The following is a 26,751-nucleotide window of genomic DNA, read 5'->3' as shown; positions in this document are numbered from 1 at the left end:
TTTTTTCTAACTGTGGTGGCAGACTCTGTTGAGCCTTTAACACAGATCCACTAACTACCTGTGGCATTATTTCAATAACAAATGTCGTGACTGCAGTATTACAAGTAGAGACCGCATTTGTGTAATGTGAGTCTCTTTGCTTGCGCGCCGATTTTCTCTGTTCATGCACAAAACTTCTTGCACACCCTCAAATATACTCTGCTCAAGTGTAAATTTTATTGTGCACTCTCAAATAAACGCTGCTGAAGTGTGATTTAGTGCGTTTATGTAACAAGTATGTCTCCAACATGTATTAGATTTGTTAATGCTCCCTGAAGTAAAGTGAAACAGCAATAAACTCCAGCAAGATAAAGTCATTTGAAAGCATTATAAAGCATTATCTTTTATCTATAAAGTATAATTATGACAATTATGAATTATCAACAATAAAAACATTCAAAAGTACTCTCTGGGCAAATATATTACACTTTTATTATGCTTGGTGGCTTTTTTGCCCAATTTGCTTCCATTATAATGACTGGATTGCAAAGCCAGCCATGATGTATGGAGTATATAATTCATGCATTCTTGATTTTTGCTAGTTTTCCCTTTTGGGAAGAGGTACAATTTAGAATTTTTACTGTTGATCGTGAGTTTCAGAGCAAAAAAAAGTCGTTTCTGACTACTATGTGGAGTGTGTATGTGTGTGTGTGTATGTGTGTGTGTATGTGTGTGTGAGAGAGAGAAAGAGAGAGACCTGTGTGCACATATCTTAATATGTCAGAGAAAATCTAAATAAGCATCTCAGCTCTCAGAACAACATAGTAAGTGTGTTTAAGCACATGCACAGTATTTAATCAGCTGTTTTACTCCAATAAACATTTTTGCACAGGCCTATCTAAAGGGTTAATGCCGCCAACTGATGACCAACTGTAAAAATGACCCATTTTGCTTCTTCCTGACATGAAAAACCACCAACAATTAAGAATGCATGATTATACGCTGTCATGTATTTGCAATCCAAAATATGTCATTATAATGGAAGTCAATGGGGCAAAAACAGCCACCAACATAACCAAAGGGGTAGTCAATTTAAACAGTAAACATGGATTAGATAGATTATGAACTTAGCTAAGAAAAAAATACCACTGTCGCTCATGGTGAGCTTTAAACATGAATAGAGATCAATTTAAAGTAACGGTCATGAGAACAAGTCAATGAAAAAGTCTAAGAACAGTTCTCCGAGAATAAACCTGTGAGGCAACTGTCAAGATGCGCACGAGAACGGCACAGAAATCACTCTCCCATTTGGCTTCACTCAAAGCTAAATGCATTACAAATTATATCAAATTCAAACCTTTTTCTCATTTGGCTCTATTGTGTATTGGTTATGACATAGTGATTGCGCAGTTAACTTCTCTGTGTGAAATGTAAAAAGCTATTTCCCACAGTAAGCGGGCTCGGGCATACTGATCAGCATGGCGCCTGTATACACTCCCGAGCTGTGATTTCACCCTATCCATGGAGACACTTTATGCATCACATAATCACACCAAAGGCTAACTGAACGCTTCAAATGTGAAACTTAACTCTTTCCTCACCTTTGACGAGATAACTTCTCAATTAAGAGACAAAGCTTCCCTGCTATTGAGTTTAAATAAAGAACCCAGCATGTTCTTTAAGCAACAAAAAAGCATTTTATTCTGTATTCATATTGTTTTCATGTTTTATCATCACTTATACAGTATAGTGTACATTACCCTTACCGGCCACTTTATTAGGTACTCCTGTCCAACTGCTCATTAACGCAAATTTCTAATCAGCCAATTAGATGGCAGCAACTTAATGCATTTAGGCATGTAGACATGGCCAAAACGATCTGCTGCAGTTTAAACCGAGCATCAGAATGGCGAAGAAAGGAGATTGAAGTGACTTTGAACGTGGCATGGTTGTTGGTGCCAGATAGGCTGGCCTGAGTATTTCAGAAACTGCTGATCTACTAGGATTTCACGGTTTATGGAAAATGTATGTATGTAACACGTGTGTGTGTGTGTGTGTGTGTGTGTGTGTGTGTTGTATACTATATGTCTTGAAATTGCACTAATGCAAATGCATTTTTTTCTGCTTTTTTTGTCACAAATGTTTTATTAAACCTATCTGCAATCAGGTGGTAATACAACATGAAAACAATACAACTATAAAAAATGCTGTTTTGTTGTATAAATGAGATGCTTGGGTCTTTATATATATATATATATATATATATATATATATATATATATATATATATATATATATATATATATATATATATATATATATATATATATATATATATATATATGTATGTGTGTGTGTGTGTGTGTGTGTGTGTGTGTGTAAGTATATGTGACTCTGAAGTAATGAAGCTGAAAATTCATCTTTAAAATCATTGAAATAAATGACTAAATTAAATTTAATTTAGTCTACTTTTGAACATTTTATATTGCAATAACAATATATATTTTATAGTGCAATAACATTTCACAATTTTAAAGTTCTTACTCTATTTTTTTTTTTTTTAATGAAACCTTGGTGAGCAGGATAAGCTTACTTTAAAACATTTAAAAATCCTACTGACCCCACACTTTTGACTGGTAGTGTATACATATTAAAAAAATGCTGCTGGGAAATAAGTTAAAGACAAAGACTTGGCTGTGCTTGATGACCTGTTATAGACTGAAAGATGTGTGTGCGCTTACCTTGGTAAACAAAATGGAAACCTTTGGCAGACAGGCCACTTTTTGCACTGAATCGCAGCATGATTTGGTGGGAGGTGGCCAAGGGCAAGGTTTCTCCTACAAAAACACAATATAGCAGACATTACATTTTTTTCAGAGTTGCTTGTGGAGGCAAATGTTCAGCAACAAACAGTCCACAGTAGAGTATATGACAGATGGCTTAATGCAGATCAACCTCTAAGGCAAGAGTGGTGAGAGAGAGCAGGTCAGAAACAATAAGCCTAAAACAAGGTTTTTTGGCATGTTCACAGAGGAATTGGATAATTCAAAATTACAATTAAAATGAACTAAACTGGCTGTAGTGTATGAGTGTGTGCATGTATGGGTGTTTCCCAGCATGGTAGGGTGTGGCTGGAAGGGCATCCACTGTGTAAAACTTATAGAGTAGATTCTGCTGTGACATCCTCTGTTAAATCAGGGACTTAAAATTAAAATTAAAGTTAAAATTAAAATGAATTATTTACAATAAAATAAAAAAAATAAAAAATAATAAATTAATTCAATTAAAACTAAACTAAAGTAAATTAAATATCCAAACAAAAGACTGATTTACCATTAGGCTAAACTCTGAGAACTCTGAAAAATTTAATTGCTAAACTCTTCGAACTGTAGAAAACTAAAATAAAATAAAATTCAACTATTATTCAATTAAATAAAAATGAATGTAAAAATAATCAAAAGTAAAAAGTAGAATAAATTTAAGTTTAAATAAAATTAAAATTAAATTAAAATAAATTAAATTAAATCTCCATACAAAAGGTTGACTTAAATGAAAACTAAACTAAATTATAACTAAAATTAAATTAAAAATAAAATGTAATTTAATTACATTTCCATATTAATTTTATAAATAAAATAAAATAAAATAAAGTAAATTAAATTAAACTAAAATTCAAATAAATGAAAAAAAAGAAAAATTTATCAAAACTACAAGTATATAAAAATTTATTTAAATTTAATTAAATTAAATTTTCATACAAAAAGCTGACTTACCATTAGGCAAAACTCTGAATAAAATAAAATAAAATAAAATAAAATAAAATAAAATAAAATAAAATAAAATAAAATAAAATAAAATAAAATTAAATTAAATTAAATTAAATTAAATTAAAATAACAAAATATAATTTAATTACATTTCAATGCTAATTTTATAAATAAAATAAGATAATGTTAAATTAAATTAAATTAAAATTCAAATAAATGAGAATAAATGAAAAAGTAATCAAAACTAAAAATATATAATTTTTTTAAAAATTTAATTAAATAAAATCTACATACAAAAGGCTGACTTACTATTGAGTTAAACTATGAAAACACTGAATAAAATAAAATAAAAAATAATCAAAGCTAAAAAATAAAATAAATATTAATAATAAAATATATATATAAAACTTCCATGCTAAAGGCTTGCTTACCATTAAACTAAACTATGAAAACTCTAAAAATTACTAAAATTAAATTAAATAAAAAATAAAAAATAAATAAAAATATTATATAAACTAAAATAAATCAAATAAAATTTTATTCAGTTAAATCTCACTGAGCGAACCTCTAAAACATTGTAAAATACTAAAATAAAAAATAAAATAAAATAAAATAAATAACAATCAAACAAAAAAATAAAATAAAAATTTGTAAGATTTTATGAAATTAAATCTCTATACAAAAGGCTGACTTACCATTGAGCTAAGCTCTGAGAACTTTGAAAAAAAATTAATTAAACTTAAAATTAAACTTTAAAATATATTAAATTAAATTAAATTAAATTAAATTAAATTAAATTAAATTAAATTAAATTAAATTAAATTAAATTAAATTAAAATTAAATTAACTTAAATTTAATTTAATTTAATTTAATTTAATTTAATTTAATTTAATTTAATTTAATTTAATTTAATTTAATTTAATTTAATTTAATTTAAACAGTCTGACTTACCATTGAGCTAAACGTTGAGCATTCACATCTAAATCTGAAATGTAATTTCACAAAGTTGCATCCACAGGAAAAAAAGAATGCTGATAGATGGCTACAAAAACATTACAGTTAGGCTTGCAGGGTTAAACACTCTAACTATGAATTGAGCAGGCTGTCAAGATTTCCGGCCCACTGCTCACAAAGCTGAGATAGAAATTATATGAATTTACAGCGCTTCCCATGAGAATGTAGTGTTGCACAGCAGACCATGAAGATATACAGCATAAAAATGCCATACAAACGGTTTGTATCCAATGGTCGCCATCAATCCTGAGGAGACTCCGGAATTAGCTGCAATTTTCTTTTTCTTGGCATGCTATCACTTTCACTTAATAATACTGGCAATAATTCAGGAGCAAGCTACAAGGATAACATTTTTATTTAGAAGGAATTTAAAAAGCATAAAAACACAGGGTGAAAGTTACAACATGGATCCAAGATTAAGATTAAATCTTGATATAAATACAGTGGATCGAAAATGTACGTGAACTACTAAACTGCATATAAAAAATGTCATCATAGAAAAATAAATATATATGATAAAAATAGCAATTAAAATATTAAAAAAAAGACGGCCTTCTGGTTGCCAGGTGTTAATAAAAATCAAGAAAAAGAAAATCTTAATTTACTGATTACCATCCATTTATTTGATTTCCAAATGTAATTTTCATGACTGAGAAGTGAGCCATTGGATTATTTTTTAAACGAAACTTAGTTTAAATATATATATATATATATATATATATATATATATATATATATATATATATATATATATATATATATATATATATATATATATATATATGTATATATATATATATATATATATATATATATATTTATTTAAACTAAGTTACGTAAAAAAAAAAAAAAAAAATATATATATATATATATATATATATATATATATATATATATATATATATATATATATATATATATATATATATATATATTCCACTTCAAAAAACTTAATTATTTTAGGTTTTACAATTGTATTTAACTAAAGTTAATCAAACTGTTCCATTTTTTACATTAAAAACTTTATTTATTTGTTTATTTTTTCTCCAAAAGAGACTCACAAAGGATCGTTTTTATTCATAACAGTTCATCATAGTTTGAATTAAAGGTGCAGTATGTAAGATTGCAACCCAATGGTTGAACTACGTATTGCACCCCAGGTTCAAAACACAGGCAAGAGCAGGTTGCTAAATAGACGACATCAAAAGGAGTGTATCGAGTCTAAAGGCTGATTTAAGTCGTGTTCTAAATAAAAAAAAAAGCAATGGCACATGATAGAAGGAATATTTTCAATATTAAAAGGATTTTTTGTCCTAATCAACATGTGAATTCTCTATTTTAGAAACGGCTTAGGATGCGTGAAACATCCCGTATGTGTTTTTGATATGGAGGATGCACCGATGCAGACTTGAGCACCGATCTCACTCTAGAAGTCCCAGAAGTCATTGCAACTGGAGGTAGGAAGCGCAGCATTTTATATAGATCTATTATTAAAGTTCAGAGATATCATTATTTACCTCATGACTTTCCCTAAATGAAACGGTGAATATAAACATGACCATGAACATCTTAATAAAGGAATAAAAACATGAAGGGTGTTTATTTGCTGAAATTCGTATCAAATTCAGTTTTATTTATATTGTGCAACATATATTTATAATGTTTTTAAGTATAGTATATATTTTGAAAAGGGGAAAAACAATAAATCATTGTGTGAATATTGTAATGTTTGAATAATTTTTCATTAAAAACATGTGAAGGTCATGTGACCATTAGGAAGAACGCAGCAACTCATTTCTTACAGGACGCATTTCTGTTCTCTGCGTTTTGGAATTGAGGAACAGTCTTCATTTAATTTCAGCAATGTTTCTTTTGACTTTACTTGATTCATTTGAATAAACCCAAAATTTAAGATAATCAATTGACTTTTACCTAATGTTCACCCAAACAACCCTAAATAGGTTAAGTCAATTGTCTATGATATTCACAGATTAAATGTACTTGATATAAGATTAGTATTATTGGTCCCACTTTATATTAAGTGGCCTTAACTAATATGTACTTACACAGGAATTAATAGTTTGTTACAATGCACTTATTGTGTAACTACATGTATTTATTGTGTACTTATGCTTAATTAAATACATGTATGTAATTACATCTGTAATTAACTTCTGTAATTACATTTGTAAATACACTGTTGACCCTCCCTTACACCTTAACCCACCCTTAAACCTACCCATGCCACCAAACCTGTCCATAACCCAACTTCTATCCCAACTCAAAAGCACCACAAGTGGTCTCAAATACATTATAAACACAGTAAGTACATTGTATTTATTTTTTGATGTAAGTGCATAGTAGTTAAGGACACTTAATATAAAGTGGGACCGCATCATTTACTCATGCATATTTAAAAATTATGAGGATATTATCAAGTAAACCTTTTTTTGTGTTTATGTATTGTGTTTTCGGTTTAGTTAATCAGCCTCTTCATATTTAAGTTCAAGCGTTCCTTTTACTGCATTATTTTGCATCATTAAAGCTTACTTGGATGTTTGTATGTTTTTCTCACGTCCACTGTGGATTAGCTTGTGTTAAAAACAGCACTCATTCTGTAACAGTCTTTTTTTAGGTGCAGCTTTTGTTAAACGTCTAATAATGTCTGTTATCTTCTCAGTTTTTAAAGTTTTTATTAAATATTTTCATTAGTTAAACCTAAAGACATCTAATCAATGCAATACACTTGCCATTTTAGGTATGCAAGGCTGAATTTATCTTAAATTTTCATTTTCTCCATTTTTATTTTACATATTTAATAGAGCATTTCATCAGACTGCAGAGCTGGAAGAAGAAGAAGAAAAAAAAGAGCAAGCATATTTTATATATGACCCAAAGCAAAAGCCTTGTCCTAAATTTCAAAACCGCTTTTGTGAAGTTATTTAGGGTGACTTTTTATATTGACTTATTTTAGCCCAATGCTAAAATAAGTACATGTTCACTGTCATACACGCATACACACATGCATACATACATACATGCATACATGCATACACACATACATACATACATACATACATACATACATACATACATACATACATACATACATACACACATACATACATACATACATACATACATACATGCATACACACATACATACATACATACATACATACATACACACACACATACATACATACATACATACATACATACATACATACATACATACATACATACATACATACATACTGTACATACATACTGTACATACATACATACATACATACATACATACATACATACATACATACATACATACATACTGTACATACATACTGTACATACATACATACATACATACATACATACATACATACATACATACATACATACATACATAAACAATGGATGTGACATCTGCAATATCAGCACTATAACTGCAATATAACTCAAAACATAAAATCATATAGAAAGTATAGGTTAACATTTTATTTAAACATCTGTTTATATTTTCCAGAACAACTGACTACAGAGTTAAAGGACCAGAAAAATATCAATCTGTAAACATGTTTTGTACTTTGAATGAGGAAAATAAACATACGTTATGGATGTGACAAAAAGTATGGGAGTTTGCAGTATACAACATACTTTGTAGAAATTATTTAAATTAAACTGCACAACCCAAAAAAAAAAAACAATGATAATTAAAAGGATAAAAGATCGCTCTTTATAGAACAAAAACTGATAGATTTTATTTGATTTGACATTTTTGCATTGAGGACGAATCTTCATTATGGATGTGGCATCTTTCCGTTATGGATTTAATGGTTGTGAAATTGCACTTGTGTGACTTTGGTAAATCAAATATAATAGTTTAAAAACATTGACAGAGACATTTCTGAGTATTTCTAAAGTAGTGTAAAATACTTGCTTAGACCAAAAATGGTTTCTGTATTTTGGTGAAAACTTAATTTGCATGGCAACTCTGACATTTGCATGGAATTGCTCACATGCATACATAAATATGGAAGTATTTTGTAGTGCTGTATTTTTACCATAGTAATTTGGTAGCATTTGCTTTGCTTTGGATTTTTCGTGGCTAATGATTGTGATATGCTGATTGGAACAGAAAAATATTGGGAAATCTCTGTAGAGAATATTTCTGTAGACTGATGGAAATTAATGACGTTCAGTCTTATAATCTTAAAATGTGAGCAAAATCACCTGTTTTGTCATCTCTTTAGAAATCACGCTAGAGAATCATTCAAATACCAGCTCTAAAGTGACTTTTGTGAAGTAGCAAGGGTTTCTGCTGTTCTGACGTCAGCTGCAGATGTGAAGGGATGGCAGAAGAAAGTAGTTCCTCACACAAAATGATTTTGAAACTCTCCATGTTTCATTTTCTTTATTATATACACAATTATGATGTCAAACTGTTGTATAAATGCAATATCACACTCGTAGAGGTGCAATATGGCTGTATATTTTCACTGCTGGTACACTTACACACCCCTCCCACCAGTGCCAATGCTGCTACTCATGTGATATTGCTTTATATATATATATATATATATATATATATATATATATATATATATATATATATATATATATATATATATATATATATATATATATATATATATATATATATATATATATATATATATATATATAACAGTGCGTTATGGTTATATATCAGCCACAGGTCGAGTACTTTAGTTCCCCAGCAGTGCTAATAAAATGCTAAGTGTCAATGCAATGTATTTTCATTTTGCATTACATCTAATGTGATGTGACAAAATAAAGGAAAATGAACTCAAGTGAATTTGCTCAACCTCAAAGGTAACACCCAGATCCCAGATTTTCAAATAGTGTCTAAACAACAATAGAAAGCATCTTCATCATAATTTTTTATTAAATCTCAATTTTAAAAATACATTGACACGTATGACTGGTTTAGCGACCCACAAATAGTAAGTAATTAATTACAAATACAAAACTATTAGCAAGTGTACCGAAATCACACTTCCTCTGTATTTTCCCTCTCACAAAGGGGCCATTTAACTACACTTGAGAGCTCATTGGCTACTTAATTGTCTGCTCAAATGTTTGTTTCACTGATTTAAAAAGCCATGCATGTCTGTTTGCTTCTTTTTAAGGAGTTTTGTGCATTCCAAAACAAATTCAAAGCCACAAAACTGGGGTGAATGTAAAGCTATTACTTACCGGAATGAGATCCAGCCAGGGAGCTTAGCAGCCTAGAATTCTGATTGGGCCCATCAAATAGCTCAACAGAGTCATTCATGGCTGTCTGGAAATAGGCAAATTGCCCAAACACCACTGAGGAAACAAAATGAAACACTTAGTGTGTTACTATCACCACTGCTGAGAGGAGACGCTAACAAAGTGCAATTAGTGGAGTCTAAAAGTAGACAAAAAATGTCCTATAGACTCTTCTGCTTCAGAGTGCTGTTTCTATACATGACCATATGCAACCGGAAGCTGGTAAAACACATTCACACACTCTAGAAAGAGCAGTACATATGGTTAAACTCATTATAATGGAATATTTTTTATATATTTTTTTTGCATATACAGTTAAAGTCAGAATTATTAGCCCCCTTCGATTTTTTTCCTTCTTTTTTAAATATTTCCCAAATGATTTAACAGAGCAAGGACATTTTCACGGTATGTCTGATAATTTTTTTTTTTCTGGAGAAAGTCTTATTTGTTTTATTTCGGCTAGAATATAAGCAGTTTTGCATTTTTTAAACACCATTTTAGGGACAAAATTATTAGCCCCTTTAAGCTATATTTTTTCTCGATAATTCACAGAACACACCACTGTTAAACAATAAATTGCCTAATTGCCCTAACCTGCCTAGTTAACTTAATTAACCTTGTTAAGCCTTTAAATGTCATTTTAAGCTGTATAGAACTGTCTTGAAAATCGTCTACTCAAATATTATCTACAGTCATCATGGTAAAGATAAAATAAATCAGTTACGAGAAATGTGTTATTACAATTGTTATGTTTAGAAATGTGTTGAAAAAAATTGTCTCTCTGTTAAAAATAAATTGGGGAAAAAATAAACAAGTGGTCTAATAATTTAGGGGGGCTAATAATTCTGACTTCAACTGTATATGATTATTGATGCATACATTTGATTTTTTCCCAATTTATGTAACAAAAGAAGACTCACTTATATATAATATATAACATAATAGTTTTAATAACTCATTTCTAATAATTGATTTCTTTTATTTTTGCCATATTGACAGTACATACAATTTTACTAAATATTTTTCAAGACACTATTTTTCAGCTTAAAGTGACATTTAAAGGCTTAACTAGGTTAATTAGGTTAATTAAGCAAGTCGTTGTAAAATCAAGGTCGATGTTTTTTTTTTAAGAAATAAGATCTTAAACGCGGCGATTTTGTATGGGATGACAATTAATCGGAAACCCTTGGGCTAACTAAAATTAAAAGTCTGTCTGCATTTACCCCATTCAGGTTGTTAACATAGTATTAACTAGCACTACTAGTTTAATAAACTACTAATTAGCTGTTTAATAAAGGTTCAAAATACCTTTTTTAAATATTTTAACAGATTTGTGTGTGTTGAGCATCATTTAAGACAACATTAGCACCTGCCAGCTTTAATTGTGGGGAAAACGGGATAGTTTTGAGCTTTTGTCAGCTAATTTCATCTTCTGGGTTTAAAATAATTTTGGGGGCGGGATCAAAATCTGTGATGTAGTGCAAATCTGCTAGTGGAGTGATGACGCATCTGCTTTTCATAATTATTCATAGCTGAGATTTTTTATACCATGAGAAGACCCTGCTTCTTAATTATTCATAAGAGCATGTGCTTTCCCAAAGCAAAGCAGACCTGCCTAGCTGTGAGACCCAATGACTGGGTGAGACTGGGTGAGAGAATGCATGGCAAGCAGTATTTAGCCATTCATAAAGGGTTGTATGTGTTTGTTTTCATGATTCACAGGGTTTGTTGCATGCTTTTCCTCACGGTGCTGTAAGGGCCGATACGGCAAAGCTGTTGGTTTGCAGAAAGCATTTTTGTTGGGAGAGCTGAATGAGAATTGGAGAATGGCGGACTTTAATCTGTTGAGTTTGATACCATTCAGACACATAGCCTATATCTGTGCTGTTGTGTTCGCCTATTTTTAAAATACTCCAGATTGCCAGCACGCCTTAGGGTTTGAATAGATAGGGAAAGAGACCTGCTGCACTGCTATTCACAGTGTCTGCATTCAGACCCAGAGATTGAGGAGGATAGAAGTCCACCTCATGTATAGTGTTTATATGAAAATATTTATAATTATATAACAAATTGTGGTTTTGTGTATATGAAACTATGAATAACATATTTAGCAAGGCATTAAATTACTGTTTATTTCTTTGCATTTTAACTTAGTAAACTATAAAATCATGGGTCTCCTCATGGTTTGTGTCTCATTTTGTGAGCCAACTGACAACAGTTGTTCACTCCCCTCGTTTTCCCCCGCTCTGCTGGACACACCAACTCCTCCCTCTGCTCACAGCACTCCATACCATCATGAAGCCTTTTTTTGAAAAAAATTCTAGGGTAGATTTGACCGAAAGAGGGGGGTTTCATGACCTTTCGATGGTTATTAAGGTAGAAGTTGGGTTTAGGTTTTGGGTACACTGTTGATGATGTTTATAAATCAAACACAGGCATGCGCAACAGCATATGTACACGTCTTAGTTCCAGGCAGTCAGCGGGTGTTTTGAGCACAAAACCACAGAGCAGGGCACGTCGGACACTTTATCACGGATGTACGTCTCACTATAGTTTTTAAACGTGATATTTAATTAATCTTGTCTCTATCTAACGAATCTTCAGTCTTTTGAATCTACAAGGTAACACGTCACAGGATCAGTACACTGCTTCAATCTTTCACTTTCACGCTTGTACTTAATAATTTTAGTGAAAACCTCAGATACTGTTCGTTGGGCACCTTTTTTATCAACCAATTTTGTAGACGCCATTATAACTACACAGGTCACTCTGCCTATTCATGCCAGAATCCTGCGGAAAAAAGTGATTACCAGGTGGTCATTTGTGTGTAACTTATCTTTATTTATTTATGATTTGGTTATGGATAAAACAAAGACCATGCTGGTCTGGTAGCTGAAACGGTAGGCTACGAATATTGAATTCATTATAAATTAATTAATTATTCATAATTAAGTAATTTACAGCTGCCTATGATGATGATCCCATCATCTATTGCGATGTTTCACATTAGACATCGTACGATGCCAAATTGGTCAACATCGCCCAACCCTAATATGAACTGTATTTTACCGTAGGACAGTTATGCAGACTGTTATTGTATTTCATAGCTGCATTGTAAAAATTACAGTATATTTTACAGTGAATATATACATATATTTCTGTAATTACATTTACAGCTATATATATGGTGCTGTGAATGCAAAAACAGTATTTTTGCTGTAATTTCATTAACAGTAAGTTACAGCCAAACTGCTGCCAGTACGTTACTGTACATTCTACAGGAAAATCTTAACAATGTAGAATTAGGGATGAGATCAAACTTTACAACTACTAAAGAACAGTTCACACATTAATAATAGGCAGGTATTAAGTCAGCACTCATTAGCATGAATTGTGACCTAAACTAAAGTGTTACCATATCACCTTGTGAAATTATATTCATATTGCAATTTATATACAGTTGAAGTCATAAATATTTGCCCCCATTTGAACATTTTTTTTGTTTTTTAAATATTTCCCAAATGATGTTGAACAGAGCAAGGAAATTTTTAAAGTATGTCTGATAATATGTTTTCTTCTGAAGGAAGTCTTATTTGTTTTATTATAGAATAAAATCAGTTTTTAATTAAAAAAAAAAAACTAAGGTCAAAATTATTAGCCCCTTTAAGCTATATATTTTTTTACGACTGTCTACAGAACAAACCATCAATATACAATAATTTGCCTAGTTACCATAACCTGCCTAGTTAACCTAATTAACCAAGTTAAGCATTTAAATGTCACTAAGTGTCTTGAAAAATATCTAGTCAAAGATTATGTACTGTCATCATGGCAAAGATAAAATAAATCAGTTATTAGAGATGAGTTATTAAAACTATTATGTTTAGAAATGTGTTGAAGAAATCTTCTCTCTGTTAAACAGAAATTGGGGAAAAAAATAAACAGGGGGGCGAATAATTCTGACTTCAACTGTATATATAATGCAATATAATTTTTTTTTCCAATATCATGCAGCCCGTCTTAAAATCATCTCTGTAATATATGCAATATGCGCAGGCTAGGTCATGCCGGGCGTCCAATCCTTCTGACCCGATACCTCTGATGAAGCTATGATTAAATGTGTTGGCTTGCCAGAAAGGACACATGGTTCACGTGTTAGGAGATGAGAGAGCAGGGAAATCACAGAGGCTTGCTGGGCATGTCAGGTGCTGGTGTGAAATCCAGCCATGCAGAGAGGGGTGCAGCGGGGTCATGCGGACCACTGCGATGACTCTATTATCTTCCCTCTAATGAGATGCCGGCTCTTGCTTCATACTCAAACAGTATATAGAGAACATGTAGGGTCACTGCAAGTGTCTGTGAAAATATCAGGTTGACTGGATATCCGTTGACTCACATATACTTGCACAAACTTCAAATGTTAGAGCTTTTTTTTTTATTTGTATTTGCTAAATGTGTGCGGCAGTGGTTTTGCAATGGATTTAGGTAAGTCTAGTTTTGTTAAGGCATGGACAATTAATATGAGATTAAGATCCAAACTTTCTTTCTTTCCTTCCTTCCTTACTTACTTTCTTACTTACTTACTAACTTACTTACTTTTTCTTTCTTTCTTTACTTACATTCTTTCTTAAAAATATCTGAAATAATATGGTGAATTCCCTTACTCTGCTAAAAAGGGCTTAGGAAACATTTGAAGGAGTATTAACATTTCACAACTGTATGCAATGGAACAGTTTATTTCTATTACCTAAAATTTACAGTCCATGAACTGAATGAGAAACATTTCAATGCAAAATTTTGCCTGTCAACGTGAACACGTTATTATTTAAATTGTTATTATAAGAACAATTATTGAAGTGTTTATTAATTTTATCAACAAAACAGAATGTCAAGCAGAGAATTTCAAAGCAAATTCCTACACCTTTATTTATTTATTTATTTATTTATTTATTTATTTATTTATTTATTTATTTATTTATTTATTTATTTGTTTTATTTTTTGTTTGTTTGTTTGTTTATTCGTTCATTCATTCATCCATTTATTTATTTATTTATTTATTTGTTTGTTTATTTTTGTATATTTACAAATTTGTATTATTTATTTGTATTATTTTTATTTTATTTGTAATTTGTTTTATAATAATAATAATAATAATAATAATAATAATAATAATAATAATATTAATAATAATAATAATAATAATAATAATAATAATAATGTTATTTATGTATTTTTTATGACACTAGATTTTTCTAAATAAAAGTGTTAACTTACCAAACTCTCCAGATACTGTGATGTAATAGGAACAGGTCTGGCTGGTCGTGTAGTTTAGAGGGTAATTTGGAGATAACACCACCCCCTCTGATCCAGTGTATTGCCCACCACAAGGTGCTGAAAAGACAAACAATCATACAGGTTTTAATTTTGTTCTTGTACAGTCTATATGACACAAGAATATGGAATTATATTTAGTATTGTACTGTGTAACAGCCAGTGATACTGAGGGATCTCTACCAAAAATTATAAAGAGAGAGAACGGGAAAATACAAGCAAAATAAGTATTCCGAAAACACTTTCTAGCACATATTGTGTTACATTCTAATCACTTGTTTAAGGTTAAAGTCCATATTAGGCCATCATAATTTAAATGCAAACTGAACAAGACACATTTAAAGTGCATCACTAAATGATTAAGTGAATGAATTAATGAAGAAATGATTAAATGTGCAAATATTATATATGGGGCATAGTATAAGGCAGTGGTTATCAAAATGGGGGTCGGGACCACCCGAAGGGTCGCAGAACAATAAAAGGGGGGGTCGTCTGGTGATTTCCAAAAATCAATTTATTTTATTAAACCATCAGAATTACCATATTTTATTCATAATCTACTGGAAAAAAGGTAGTTTCTATATACTACTGTAAATAGTTACTATAATAGCTTATTGTTACTAGTTCTATTTTATAGCGACCCCTTGGGTAATTACATTATATTAAAGACACAGCAATAGCGTCAGATGCACCCACTACATTTTTAACACCAGGTTAAACTTTCTGGCACAATTACAGCACTAACATACATTAAAAAAATGAAGTAAATAAACTTATAGAAGAATATAAGGGATATTCAAGTTTAATTGTTTAGGATACTAGGATATAATAGGATAACAGCATAAAAGGATAATCCTAATTGTAGGAAATTAGGAAATTTAATATCATGATTATCATTCCAAAGCAGCTTCACAAAAGATGCACATCATTACATTACTGTCAAAATATGTAAAAGATTGCATGTACATATAGTTATACAGTATATAGTGTCCTATTTACCCATCAGCAAGTGCAAATTACCTTATTACCACCAGATTGTACCAAATAAACAAATATTGCTAATCAAATGGGTCACATTTTACAATAGGAATTCATTAGTTCATATTTTTTTATGTGTTTATGTACTAACATGACTTAAAGAATGAACAATACTTGTGTATTAATACATCACAACAATTTCAAAACAGTGTAATGCACTGTCTGTGAGTTAACAGAATGAGTTTTCATTCATTACAATCAACAAAGATTAAAAACAACTGTATTTGCTCATTGCTGTATTGATCGTTGTTTGTTCATGTTAGTAAATGCATTAAGTAACATTAACTATGAACCACATTTATTACAAAATACAGGGGATTGTGCATGATGAATAACACAACTGAAACTATGTTAAGCACAGCTAGATGTAGATGTAGATAACACATTTACGATACATATAATATGCAGGCGTGACCAACCTTGTTCCTGAAGATTCGACCTTCCTGCAGATTTCAGTTGCAACCCATATCAAACACACCTGCCAGTAATTATCAAGTGCTGTTCAGGTCCTAATTAATTGGTTCAGGTGTGTTTGATTAGGGTTGGAGCTGAACTTTGCAGGAAGGTCAATCTCCAGGAGCAGGGTTGAGCACCACTGACAAACAGGGTTCAGATTAGAGGTGGGTTTGATGGGATTAACCCCCTTAATTAATGCTTGATCAAAACAAAGATTTATAGAGGATCATCCCTTTAATAGTGAGGAATAGTTTTCTCTGATCTATATCTTAATTAATGATATAAACAATTAATAACAATAATAGATCATATAAATATACATTTCATTACCCCTATCGGCGGTTCATACCATTGTGAATGCCTAATCATGCCAATCAGTGACTCATTCATTCAATAAAATTCTTTTCGGCTTAGTCCCTTTATTAATCTGGGGTTGCCACAGCGGAATGAACCGCCAACTTATCATATGTTTTACGCAGCGGATGCCCTACCAGCAGCAACGCATCTGTTGGAAACATCCATACACATTCCTTCACACTCATTCACTAAGGATATTTTAGCCTACCCAATTCACCTGTACCGCATGTCTTTGGACTGTGGGGGAAACCGGAGCACCCAGAGGAAACCTACGCGAACGCAGGGAGAACATGCAAACTCCACACAGAAACGCCAACTGACCTGAGGCTCGAACCAGCGACCTTTTTGCTTTGAGGCTGATTAGAAATTTAACGAGTAGTTGGACAGGCGTACCTAATAAAGAGTCTGGTGAGTGTATACTATACATACATACATACATACATATACAGGGCAGACTGGCCATAGAGAGCACCATGACATTTCCCGGTGGCCTGACGATCAATCGTGAATCTGGCCTGGCCAACCTCACTGGCAAGCAAATTAAAGTTCAGCACATGTTCCCAGTTGAATGTGTAGGAACTGCCTGAACAAAGCACCGCTTGAATAACAGATGAGTACAGAAATCGCCAGAGAGATAGAGAGAAATAGAACTGATATGCTTTAAAAAGTGTATTTACAATAAATAATCATTCATTTACCATTAATCATGACTCCCATCGAAGACAAAACTAGCTTTTGCTAAAAACAACTCAAAAGTAACCACTAGGGATGCTCATTTCGGTTAATTTTGCTAACCGACAACCGCCGCTCATTAATTGGTTATTAACGGTTAACTGGTCAGATTACTATTAATTTTATATTAAACAAATTGACGTGACTATTTTGTGTCTGACACATTAAATATTGCATAAAATACTGATTTATTTTATATGCTAGCATATTAATAATAGAACAATACAACAGAGCATTTTTTTACGCACCTGCAGTGTTTAGCACAGAGGAACAGAATAAACTAAATAAAATGAATAAAATAAATAGGACTGCCCTAAATATTTTCCACTTAAATAATTAATTTATATTACAAATCGAAAACACTGACTGATTATTTTTAATAACCGGCATAGGCTGCTTTTTTCCAGTCATATTTTTGTCTTCCGTCAAATAAAATAGCAGACTTTCTCAAATCGCTCGCTCCACGGAAAATATGCATTTATTTAATGCCCCGATTGTTTATTATAATCACAAAACCTTTTTACATTTTTAATAGAAATCATTATTTTAAAGATTATGTCTTGACGTGGTTTCCTCTCTCTCCATCGCGGTTCAAGTGCGCGCGCTGCGTGATGAAAAGACAACAACACGCGCGCATATGTAGACTTTTTGTAAACAGTTTTGTTGTTTAAATATGATATTGCATTAATGTGCATACATGCTTTATAAGCGGTAAAATAAAAGGTAAAGCCTATTTGTTGCGTTTATGATGCTGATCCAGGTCAACATCAGCGCTTTTTTTGGCATCAACACGTCTGTTTCAAGCAATATTCTTTTTCCATTTTGCTTCTTTGGCAAATGTGTCTGTAGGCACGGGTTATACGCTATCGTCCCGCAAGTTAAGTATGTCTTGCAGTTGAATAAGTGGCCGACCACAGCTAACGTGCTTTTTTCATTCTAAAAACGCGAGGCGCACCTGCCTTTATATGTTGACAAGCAAAAAAGTAGAGAAGAAGCGCGGTCCTCTTATGAAATGACTGAATTAGCTGGGTATCGATTGTGCAAAAGTGTTGCTGTATATGTTGATAAAATTGTAATATTTAATAATATTATGATATTCAAGATTTGTACATTCATACAGCTCTGGATAACTTAAAACAGCGATTAGACCTTCAGAGCGGCAATAATGCATCCTGAAGTAAAGCGAAACGGCTATAAACTCCAGCATGATAGAGTGATTATATGCAGAGTCATACTTTATCTATAAATAAAGTATAACTATAGAAACTGTGTTCATCTTAACTGAAAGCTTCTGCGTGTTTGCTGACCTCACGCATCGCGCACCTCTCAGTCAGTCAGTCAGCACTAGGGTTGTAACAATATACCGGTATGACGGTCTACCACGATTTGAACGTGCACGATTATCATACCATGAACAATTGCATATCAACGGTTTTAACCCTTAAAGACCGAGACAGCCACCCGCGGCTAAAAATAAGTATTGCTCTTAAATGTTTAATAACTTTTGATCCGCTGATCCGATTCATACAATTCAAAGATTGGCATAAAGAAGAGAATCTCAGCTTTCCAGTGCTGTATCACATAACATTCGCGGACTTTCAGAGGCTCCGGAATCAGTGCGGTTACGTCATCAACATTTGACAACGCTGATTTGACAAAGAAACGCTCGTCACTGTGTCTCCGGACAAACCAGACACGATACATTGATGCATTGTCCCTCCTCCATGCCCAGATTGGTTCAAACTCGCTATATCACAACCAATAAGCATAGGTTTCGCTTTTGTTTGTGGACCAAGCTTTTTGAACAAACGGAATGAGAGATAGGCATACATTTATACGCGGCTAAATAAAACGCAAAAAAAAAAAGTTTTTCATGAAATAATTCTCATACTAAGTACTTTTGCATGCACAGCAGCACAGAAACATGACAAAACAGTGACACAGCAAAGACGAACTGCTGCTCTTGCTGTTTTCAAAAGACGCAAATGAAGATGCAGCTGTTTGTCTGCATTGCAGACAACCAAATCCAAATCCGTATCGATAGACAACCATATCCATGCTGGCACATAAAACCTAAGGATGTTCCATATTGAATCTAGTTTCGTTATGTAACTATTTATAGTATAGTAAATATTTATATCTATTTTTTTACTGAGGATTTGCACCATGTTTATTTGGACTTTATTTGGACTTTGATACATTATTTATTATTTTCTTATTTTTATTTATTCATTGTAAGTGGTGTTGTTTATAGTAACTAAAAATATATTATTTGGAAAAAGTCAAATTTGCTTCACTGTTCTATTATTTTGTAACATTTGTAACATACCGTATACCGCGAAACCGTCAAACCGTGGTATTGTTTTAGACGATTATTATACCGTGAAAAATTCATACCGTTACAACCCTAGCACGTAACCCCAAAGGATTAAACAATAGCGCGCAGCACTATACGGTTACAAAAAACTTTGCGCTGTTATAATCCACTTACCTTTTAACACGTTTTGATGCGATTATAATCCGCTATTAAAAACAACAACAACAATAACTGAATGTTTTGAATGGGTATGTAGCCGTGGGGGGATGCATTTTGTTTCCCCGCCATGGAAGAATGAATGTAGCGGAAACCAAGCTCTTTAAAGTTCTCTGTAGTTGTCTTGACAACACAAACTGCTGCTCTGGGATGAGCCGCGTGCAATAGATGCCCCTCTTAACGCAAAGGCGCATTCAATCGGCCCCTTATGCAGCCAAACTAAAAATATATAAAATAATAATTTTAATCGTTTAACTGATAGCATTAATCGGTCACAAACGCACCCTTTCGGTTAACGGTTAATCGATTATTTTGAGCATCCCTAGTAACCACAATTCCACCACAGTGAGCCTATGTGTTGTGTAAACTCATGCAAGCTAACGACCCCAGCCCATTGCATCCTGCAGCAAGTGGTTCACTTAACACCCAGACGTTTATTGGAGCAAGAATGTCAATAACAAGATATTGGAAAATGCACATACCTTTATACAAGCTGGGTTAATTTGCTCGGGCCTGACATTGATTGCACCAAGCAACTTTATTGTAGCGCTGCTAGAACGGCCTACAATTAAAACATCATGCAAAACCGTGCGGAAAGGCTGTTGGAATTGCTATAGCCTCTGACAGGTATTTTAGTGAAACTGATTGGTAATTCAGGTCTGAGCGCGGGGAGGGAGGATTGAGGAGGAGCAGCCAATGAAGACTATAAATCATCTGTGTCTCGGTGCATTGGTGTGTGTTATCTCTTTATCATCATCGTAATGGTTAGAGGCTATAAGCGCTTAGGTGTTCGACTGTGCTTGACAGGAGAAACAAGTAAAAATCAACTCAAAGGTCACAGAGAGGATTAGAGAGAGTGTACAAAATTTGAGGTCAGCGTCAATTGATCAGTATCGGTGCTTTTGTCAAACTTGGTCCTATGACCTTGTAATCACTGGACAACCAAAGATAAGCAGTGTTAAACATTGAAATCTTCAAAATAAAAATCAGCACATATGTTGACATTTAGAGATAACTGCCTGTTTGGCTGCTAATAAAGGTACAACTGTGTTGGAATGGGCTACAATACACACACATAATAATTCATTGGATTTCCTCATTTTTTTTAAGGTAAGTGGTTCAAAACTATTTATATGGGCTGAATTTAAACAAACAAATTAAAAATAATACTAAATAATACTACATTTTAATTGTTTCATAAGGTTTCTTTTGTCACAATCACCAGCGATCTAACGACCATAGATCGCTGGAAAACATCCATACTCACACGAACTACAATCCTGCCTCATATTGGACTACAAAAAAGTCATGCAGCACACACACACAACCGGTTCCTGATCCTGACTGATTGCACTCTCACAGCTGATGCTGCTTAATGATTAATTACACACACATAGGCTGCGTCCGAAACGGCAGACTTCCATACTATATTCATTCATTCATTCATTCATTCATTTTCTTGTCGGCTTAGGCTTTTCTTGTCGAATGAATCGCCAAATTATCCAGCACGTTTTTATGCAGAGGATGCCCTTCCAGCCACAACTCATCTCTGGGAAACATCCACACACACACACACACACACACACACACACACACACACACACACACACACACACACACACACACACACACACACACACAATGAAGGTAAGTGGTTCAAAACTATTTATATGGGCAGAATTTAAACAAACAAATTAAAAATAATACTAAATAATACTACATTTTAATTGTTTCATAAGGTTTCTTTTGTCACAATCACCAGCGATCTAACAACCATAGATCGCTGGAAAACATCCATACTCACACGAACTACAATCCTGCCTCATATTGGACTACAATAAAGTCATGCAGCACACACACACAACCGGTTCCTGATCCTGACTGATTGCACTCTCACAGCTGATGCTGCTTAATGACTAATTACACACACATAGGCTGCGTCCGAAACGGCAGACTTCCATACTATATTCATTCATTCATTCATTCATTCATTCATTCATTCATTCATTCATTCATTCATTCATTCATTCATTTTCTTGTCGGCTTAGGCTTTTCTTGTCGAATGAATCGCCAAATTATCCAGCACGTTTTTATGCAGAGGACGCCCTTCCAGCCACAACCCATCTCTGGGAAACATCCACACACACACACACACACACACACACACACACACACACACACACATACATACACATACACTATGTACAATTTACTCTACCCAATTCACCTGTACCGCATGTCTTTGGACTGTGGGGGAAACCAGAGCACCCGGAGGAAACCCACAGCGACAGCACTACCTACTGCGCCACTGTGTCGCCTCCATACTATATAGTACGCTAAAATCAGTTCCTGTTACATATTGAGTAACATTATTTCAACAATGTTAGTGTGTATTGTTCCTGTTTGTGTTGTATCCTCTATTATTTTTCTCTTTCTCTCTCTCTACATGAGCGGAGATCAGGTGCAGCTGTGAGAGGGGTGGCGCTAGTTATAAAAGCACGCTATTGGCGCTGTTCATCGAGTTCGAGTTCATATGAAAGGCAAAAGCCTCTTAATTACGCTTATTTTACCTAAATAAAATATGATCATGCCTTGATTTTGAATTATTTAATTTAGAACAGTATGGTCTGACTTTGCTCAGACAAAAGTCTTGTCACTTAACAGAAATAATGTACAGTATAGCTTATAAAGTGAAGGTGCAGTGGAAAAATAGTAAATATTGTGAATGAGTCCCATGAGCTTGGACGACTACATCCATACATCTCTGCAATGACTCAAATAACTTATTAATAAAGTCATCTGAAAAGGCAAAGAAAGCGTTCTTGCAGGACTCCCAGAGTTCATCAAGATTCTTTGGATTCATTTTCAATGCCTCCTCCATCTTACCCCAGACATGCTCAATAATGTTTAGATCTGGTGATTGGGCTGGCCAGTCCTGGAGTACCTTGACCTTCTTTGCTTTCATGAACTTTGATATGGAGGCTGAGATATGAAAAGGAGCGATATCCTGCTGAAGAATTGTCCCTCTCCTGTGGTTTGTAATGTAATGGGCAGCACAAATGTCTTGATACCTCAGGCTGTTGATGTTGCCATCCACTCTGCAGATTTCTTGCAGGCCCCCATACTGACCCCAGAACATGATTTTTCCCTCACCAAACTTTCTGATTTCTGTTAGAATCCTGGCTCCATGTGGGTTCCAGTAGGTCTTCTGCAGTATTTGTGAGGATTGGTATGCAGTTCAACAGATGACCTTCTAACTAGAAGTCAAGTTATTATTTGTTGCTCTTACAAGTGGGATCGACAACAAGACTGTTGTCAGGTAGTGTAACTTAATTAAAATATAGTCCATTAAATGGACTAAAGCATTCATTTAGTATTTCAAACAGAACAAAATTTAGTTTAAACCACTTTGTTAGCAGCAGGTGAATGTAGAAACTCCATTGAAAATACTGTGGTAATATACATTTCCATATTTTAAAAGACATGGCAAAGAACAATTCAATTTAACGCAGTGCTTTTTGTCCAATGTGATATATTTATTTATTTATTTGTCGTGGCTTTCCTCCGGGTGCTTCGGTTTCTCCCAGTCAACAAACATGCACTACACGCTCAAAAAACGTTGTTTTTTGCTTCTTCAAACTAATTTAAAGTAAGCTGAAACAACACAATTCTTGAAATTTCATTGGGACAACTTAATTTATCATGCTCAATCCACATAAATTTGTTAGAAGTGTTAAGTTAATTTAATCGATTTGTGTTGCGACGTGAATGAATGTGGATGTAAACGTGTGGAACCCTGCCTTTTTTTACAGTGTAGGTGAACTGAATAAACTAAATTGTCCGTAGTGTTTGTGTGAGAATTTGTGCATCTGGATGTTTCCCAGTACAGGGTTGCAGCTGAAAGAGCATTTGTTACGTAAAACAAATGCTAGAATAGTTTACGATTCATTCCGCTGTGGTGACCACTGAAATAAAGACTAAGCTGCAGCAAAATGAATTTATTAATTATTAGTAGGGCCGGACGGAATTCGTGGACGTTTTTTGCTATTTCTGCAGAGAATTTTGGTAAAAATCTGCGGATTTCTGCGATTGGGAGTTTCCAGCTGAGTATCATAACTAAAACCTTAATATATTAAATAAAAATCTATAAATTACTGAATAAAAACTGAATAAATTCAGATTTACACATTTACTCATGTAAATAAACAGAATTAATAATGGGCTAAAAATTTGCAAAAATACAACACAAAATGTGCCGTTTCAATAGAGAATAACTGACTCTGACTGACGTTGTTTTTTTAAAATGAACATTTAGCATGTTTCTTAACTATCTGCAAACATATTATGGTATTTGTTATGCTTTAGAAGAGTCAAAACTTTGCATCTTTAAGTAAACACTGACTGTAAAGTCATTTAAAGATTCAAACAAACACTAATCAAAACTTTAAGGTGTCCCACATCCACCAAATTCAGCCATATGCATATTCCAATATGTTGCATTACAGTGTTTATTTAGTACTGCAAAGGGCCCAAATCTGCTCAGCAAAGCTCTTGACACACAAAACATGCATTAGCCCACATAACAGGTCAGCGCAGGATAACTGTATTTTTTCGGAAGCTCATTAGCAGTTGTTAGCAGAGCTTTGTTGTGCCCAGACTGCATGCGTGGCTAAATGTAGCAGCCCATGTGTTTCTGCCTCGCATAAGCACTGATACAACAGCTGTGGCTGCCACCTGATCAACCCCAACTTCAATCGCAAAATTCTAGCGCATGAACATAGCTATGCAAAACTCCCTCACCCACAAAGAGAAGACTTCTCTAGATTAGACACAGCCCATGCGTCCATACAGCCTCTGAGAGGCGCCATCCCACCACACTCCCAACCCCCACACCCTCGTACTATTTACAGCCAGGGAAGAGTCCTCGTTCAACAGTACTGAGACAGTCTTTTAGTTACTATGGAAACCAATAAAAGATCTGTTTGGGTGAGAGAAGCAAAGAAAGAGAGGAAAATCCTTCATTATTTAAAGGGATCTCATATCTTTCTAATGACTTTTGTCTAAAAGCTTGGGGATGTGGCAGCGGACTGCGTCGCTTTTACAAATGATCGTGGGGCTAATTATGAGAATGTATAAAAAAGACTTAGCTTTCACAAACATTTACTTGTTAAGCTGTCACTTAGCTCTTTAAAAATGTTCAGTTTGCAAGCGGTGACCTAAACAGAATCGCATTTGGTAAAGGCATGATTATTTTCCGTTAGGGGTGTTCTGATGAAACCCTATTAACCCTGCATTAGTCACTAATATACAAAACGTTATGCCAGACAACTGACGCTTATGGTGTGTTGCATATAGAAGCTGTTTCCATCCATGCGGGCTTCGAGAGAGAGGTCCTTAACATTCAAACCGAGTCTTCTCAGTCCCGCTCACCCTGATCTGCATATCCGCCACAAGACCTTCACTCAGAGCTTTGCACTCTCTACTTGCACTCTCAGAAAAGCATATGCCATCCAATGATTTTGGAGGAACGGTCGACTGAAAGTTACTAAGGGGATACCGGAGCTGTATTTCCCAAATGCATCATTAAAGGGTAACGAAACACCAAAACACATTTTTTCAGCTGTTGACAGTCGTATATGTGTCCCACACTGCTAAAAACACTATTAGGACACCTATATTTCGCTAAAAAGTGTAAATTGGTTGTTTTTGCGTTATTTCAAGTTAATTCGTACTTTCGGTTTAAAACAAATATTTGAAGCTGCGTCACGGCTATGACATAATAGCGTGTATTCCAGCGTGTAGACTGGACGTCTGTGCGAGAGTGAGTCTTATTACGTCTTACAATGTGATGCATTAATGCATGAGTAAGGCTTGGTTCAAGCCAATCAGCGCGCTCTATTGTGCAGGTTCATTAATATTCATTACTGTCACAGTGTTTAGACGACAGACACACCACATTGTATTGGCAAAACAAGCGTGAAGTGTTGCTTTTATAGTTTGCTGCAGTTAAGTTTTGTTTTAATTTTCTCTCTGTGAGAGCGCAGCTGGAGTCACGTGTGGATTAACAATGAACACAATGCGCGACAACAATAACTTACGTGTCTAAGGAGGATTATTGTTTACCTGAGAGCTGTTCTCATCTGCAAACGCTGAGATCCAGATTCGCTTGTAGTCTCCTCTAAATAAAGACGCGGCTCTAGTTGCTGGTGATTGTCCTGTCTCTACAGATTTGGTAAGTGAGCGACCAG

At 33.6% G+C, this 26,751-nt stretch overlaps 2 protein-coding genes across 3 annotated transcripts in view; both read right to left on the bottom strand.

Annotated features, from left to right (window-relative positions):
* wu:fc02b11 overlaps positions 1-26,751 on the bottom strand; it is a 643,013-nt gene that overhangs the window by 33,839 nt on the left and 582,423 nt on the right. The window lies entirely within an intron of this gene.
* The window catches only part of csmd1b (CUB and Sushi multiple domains 1b), a 223,062-nt gene that overhangs the window by 151,282 nt on the left and 45,029 nt on the right, over positions 1-26,751 (bottom strand). Inside the window, exons 8-10 of the mRNA XM_087278763.1 lie at positions 15,331-15,447; positions 9,999-10,112; positions 2,721-2,816 (exon numbers count right to left, since the gene is read on the bottom strand). Coding sequence (XP_087134889.1) covers positions 2,721-2,816; positions 9,999-10,112; positions 15,331-15,447 — 327 coding nt within the window. The remainder of the gene's footprint in view (positions 1-2,720; positions 2,817-9,998; positions 10,113-15,330; positions 15,448-26,751) is intronic.

Source organism: Danio rerio, chromosome 13 (genome assembly GCF_052040795.2).
Source record: "Danio rerio strain M-AB ecotype USA chromosome 13, GRCz13ab, whole genome shotgun sequence".
NCBI classification, from domain to species: domain Eukaryota; kingdom Metazoa; phylum Chordata; class Actinopteri; order Cypriniformes; family Danionidae; genus Danio; species Danio rerio.
This window is presented reverse-complemented; position numbering and strand designations above follow the sequence as displayed.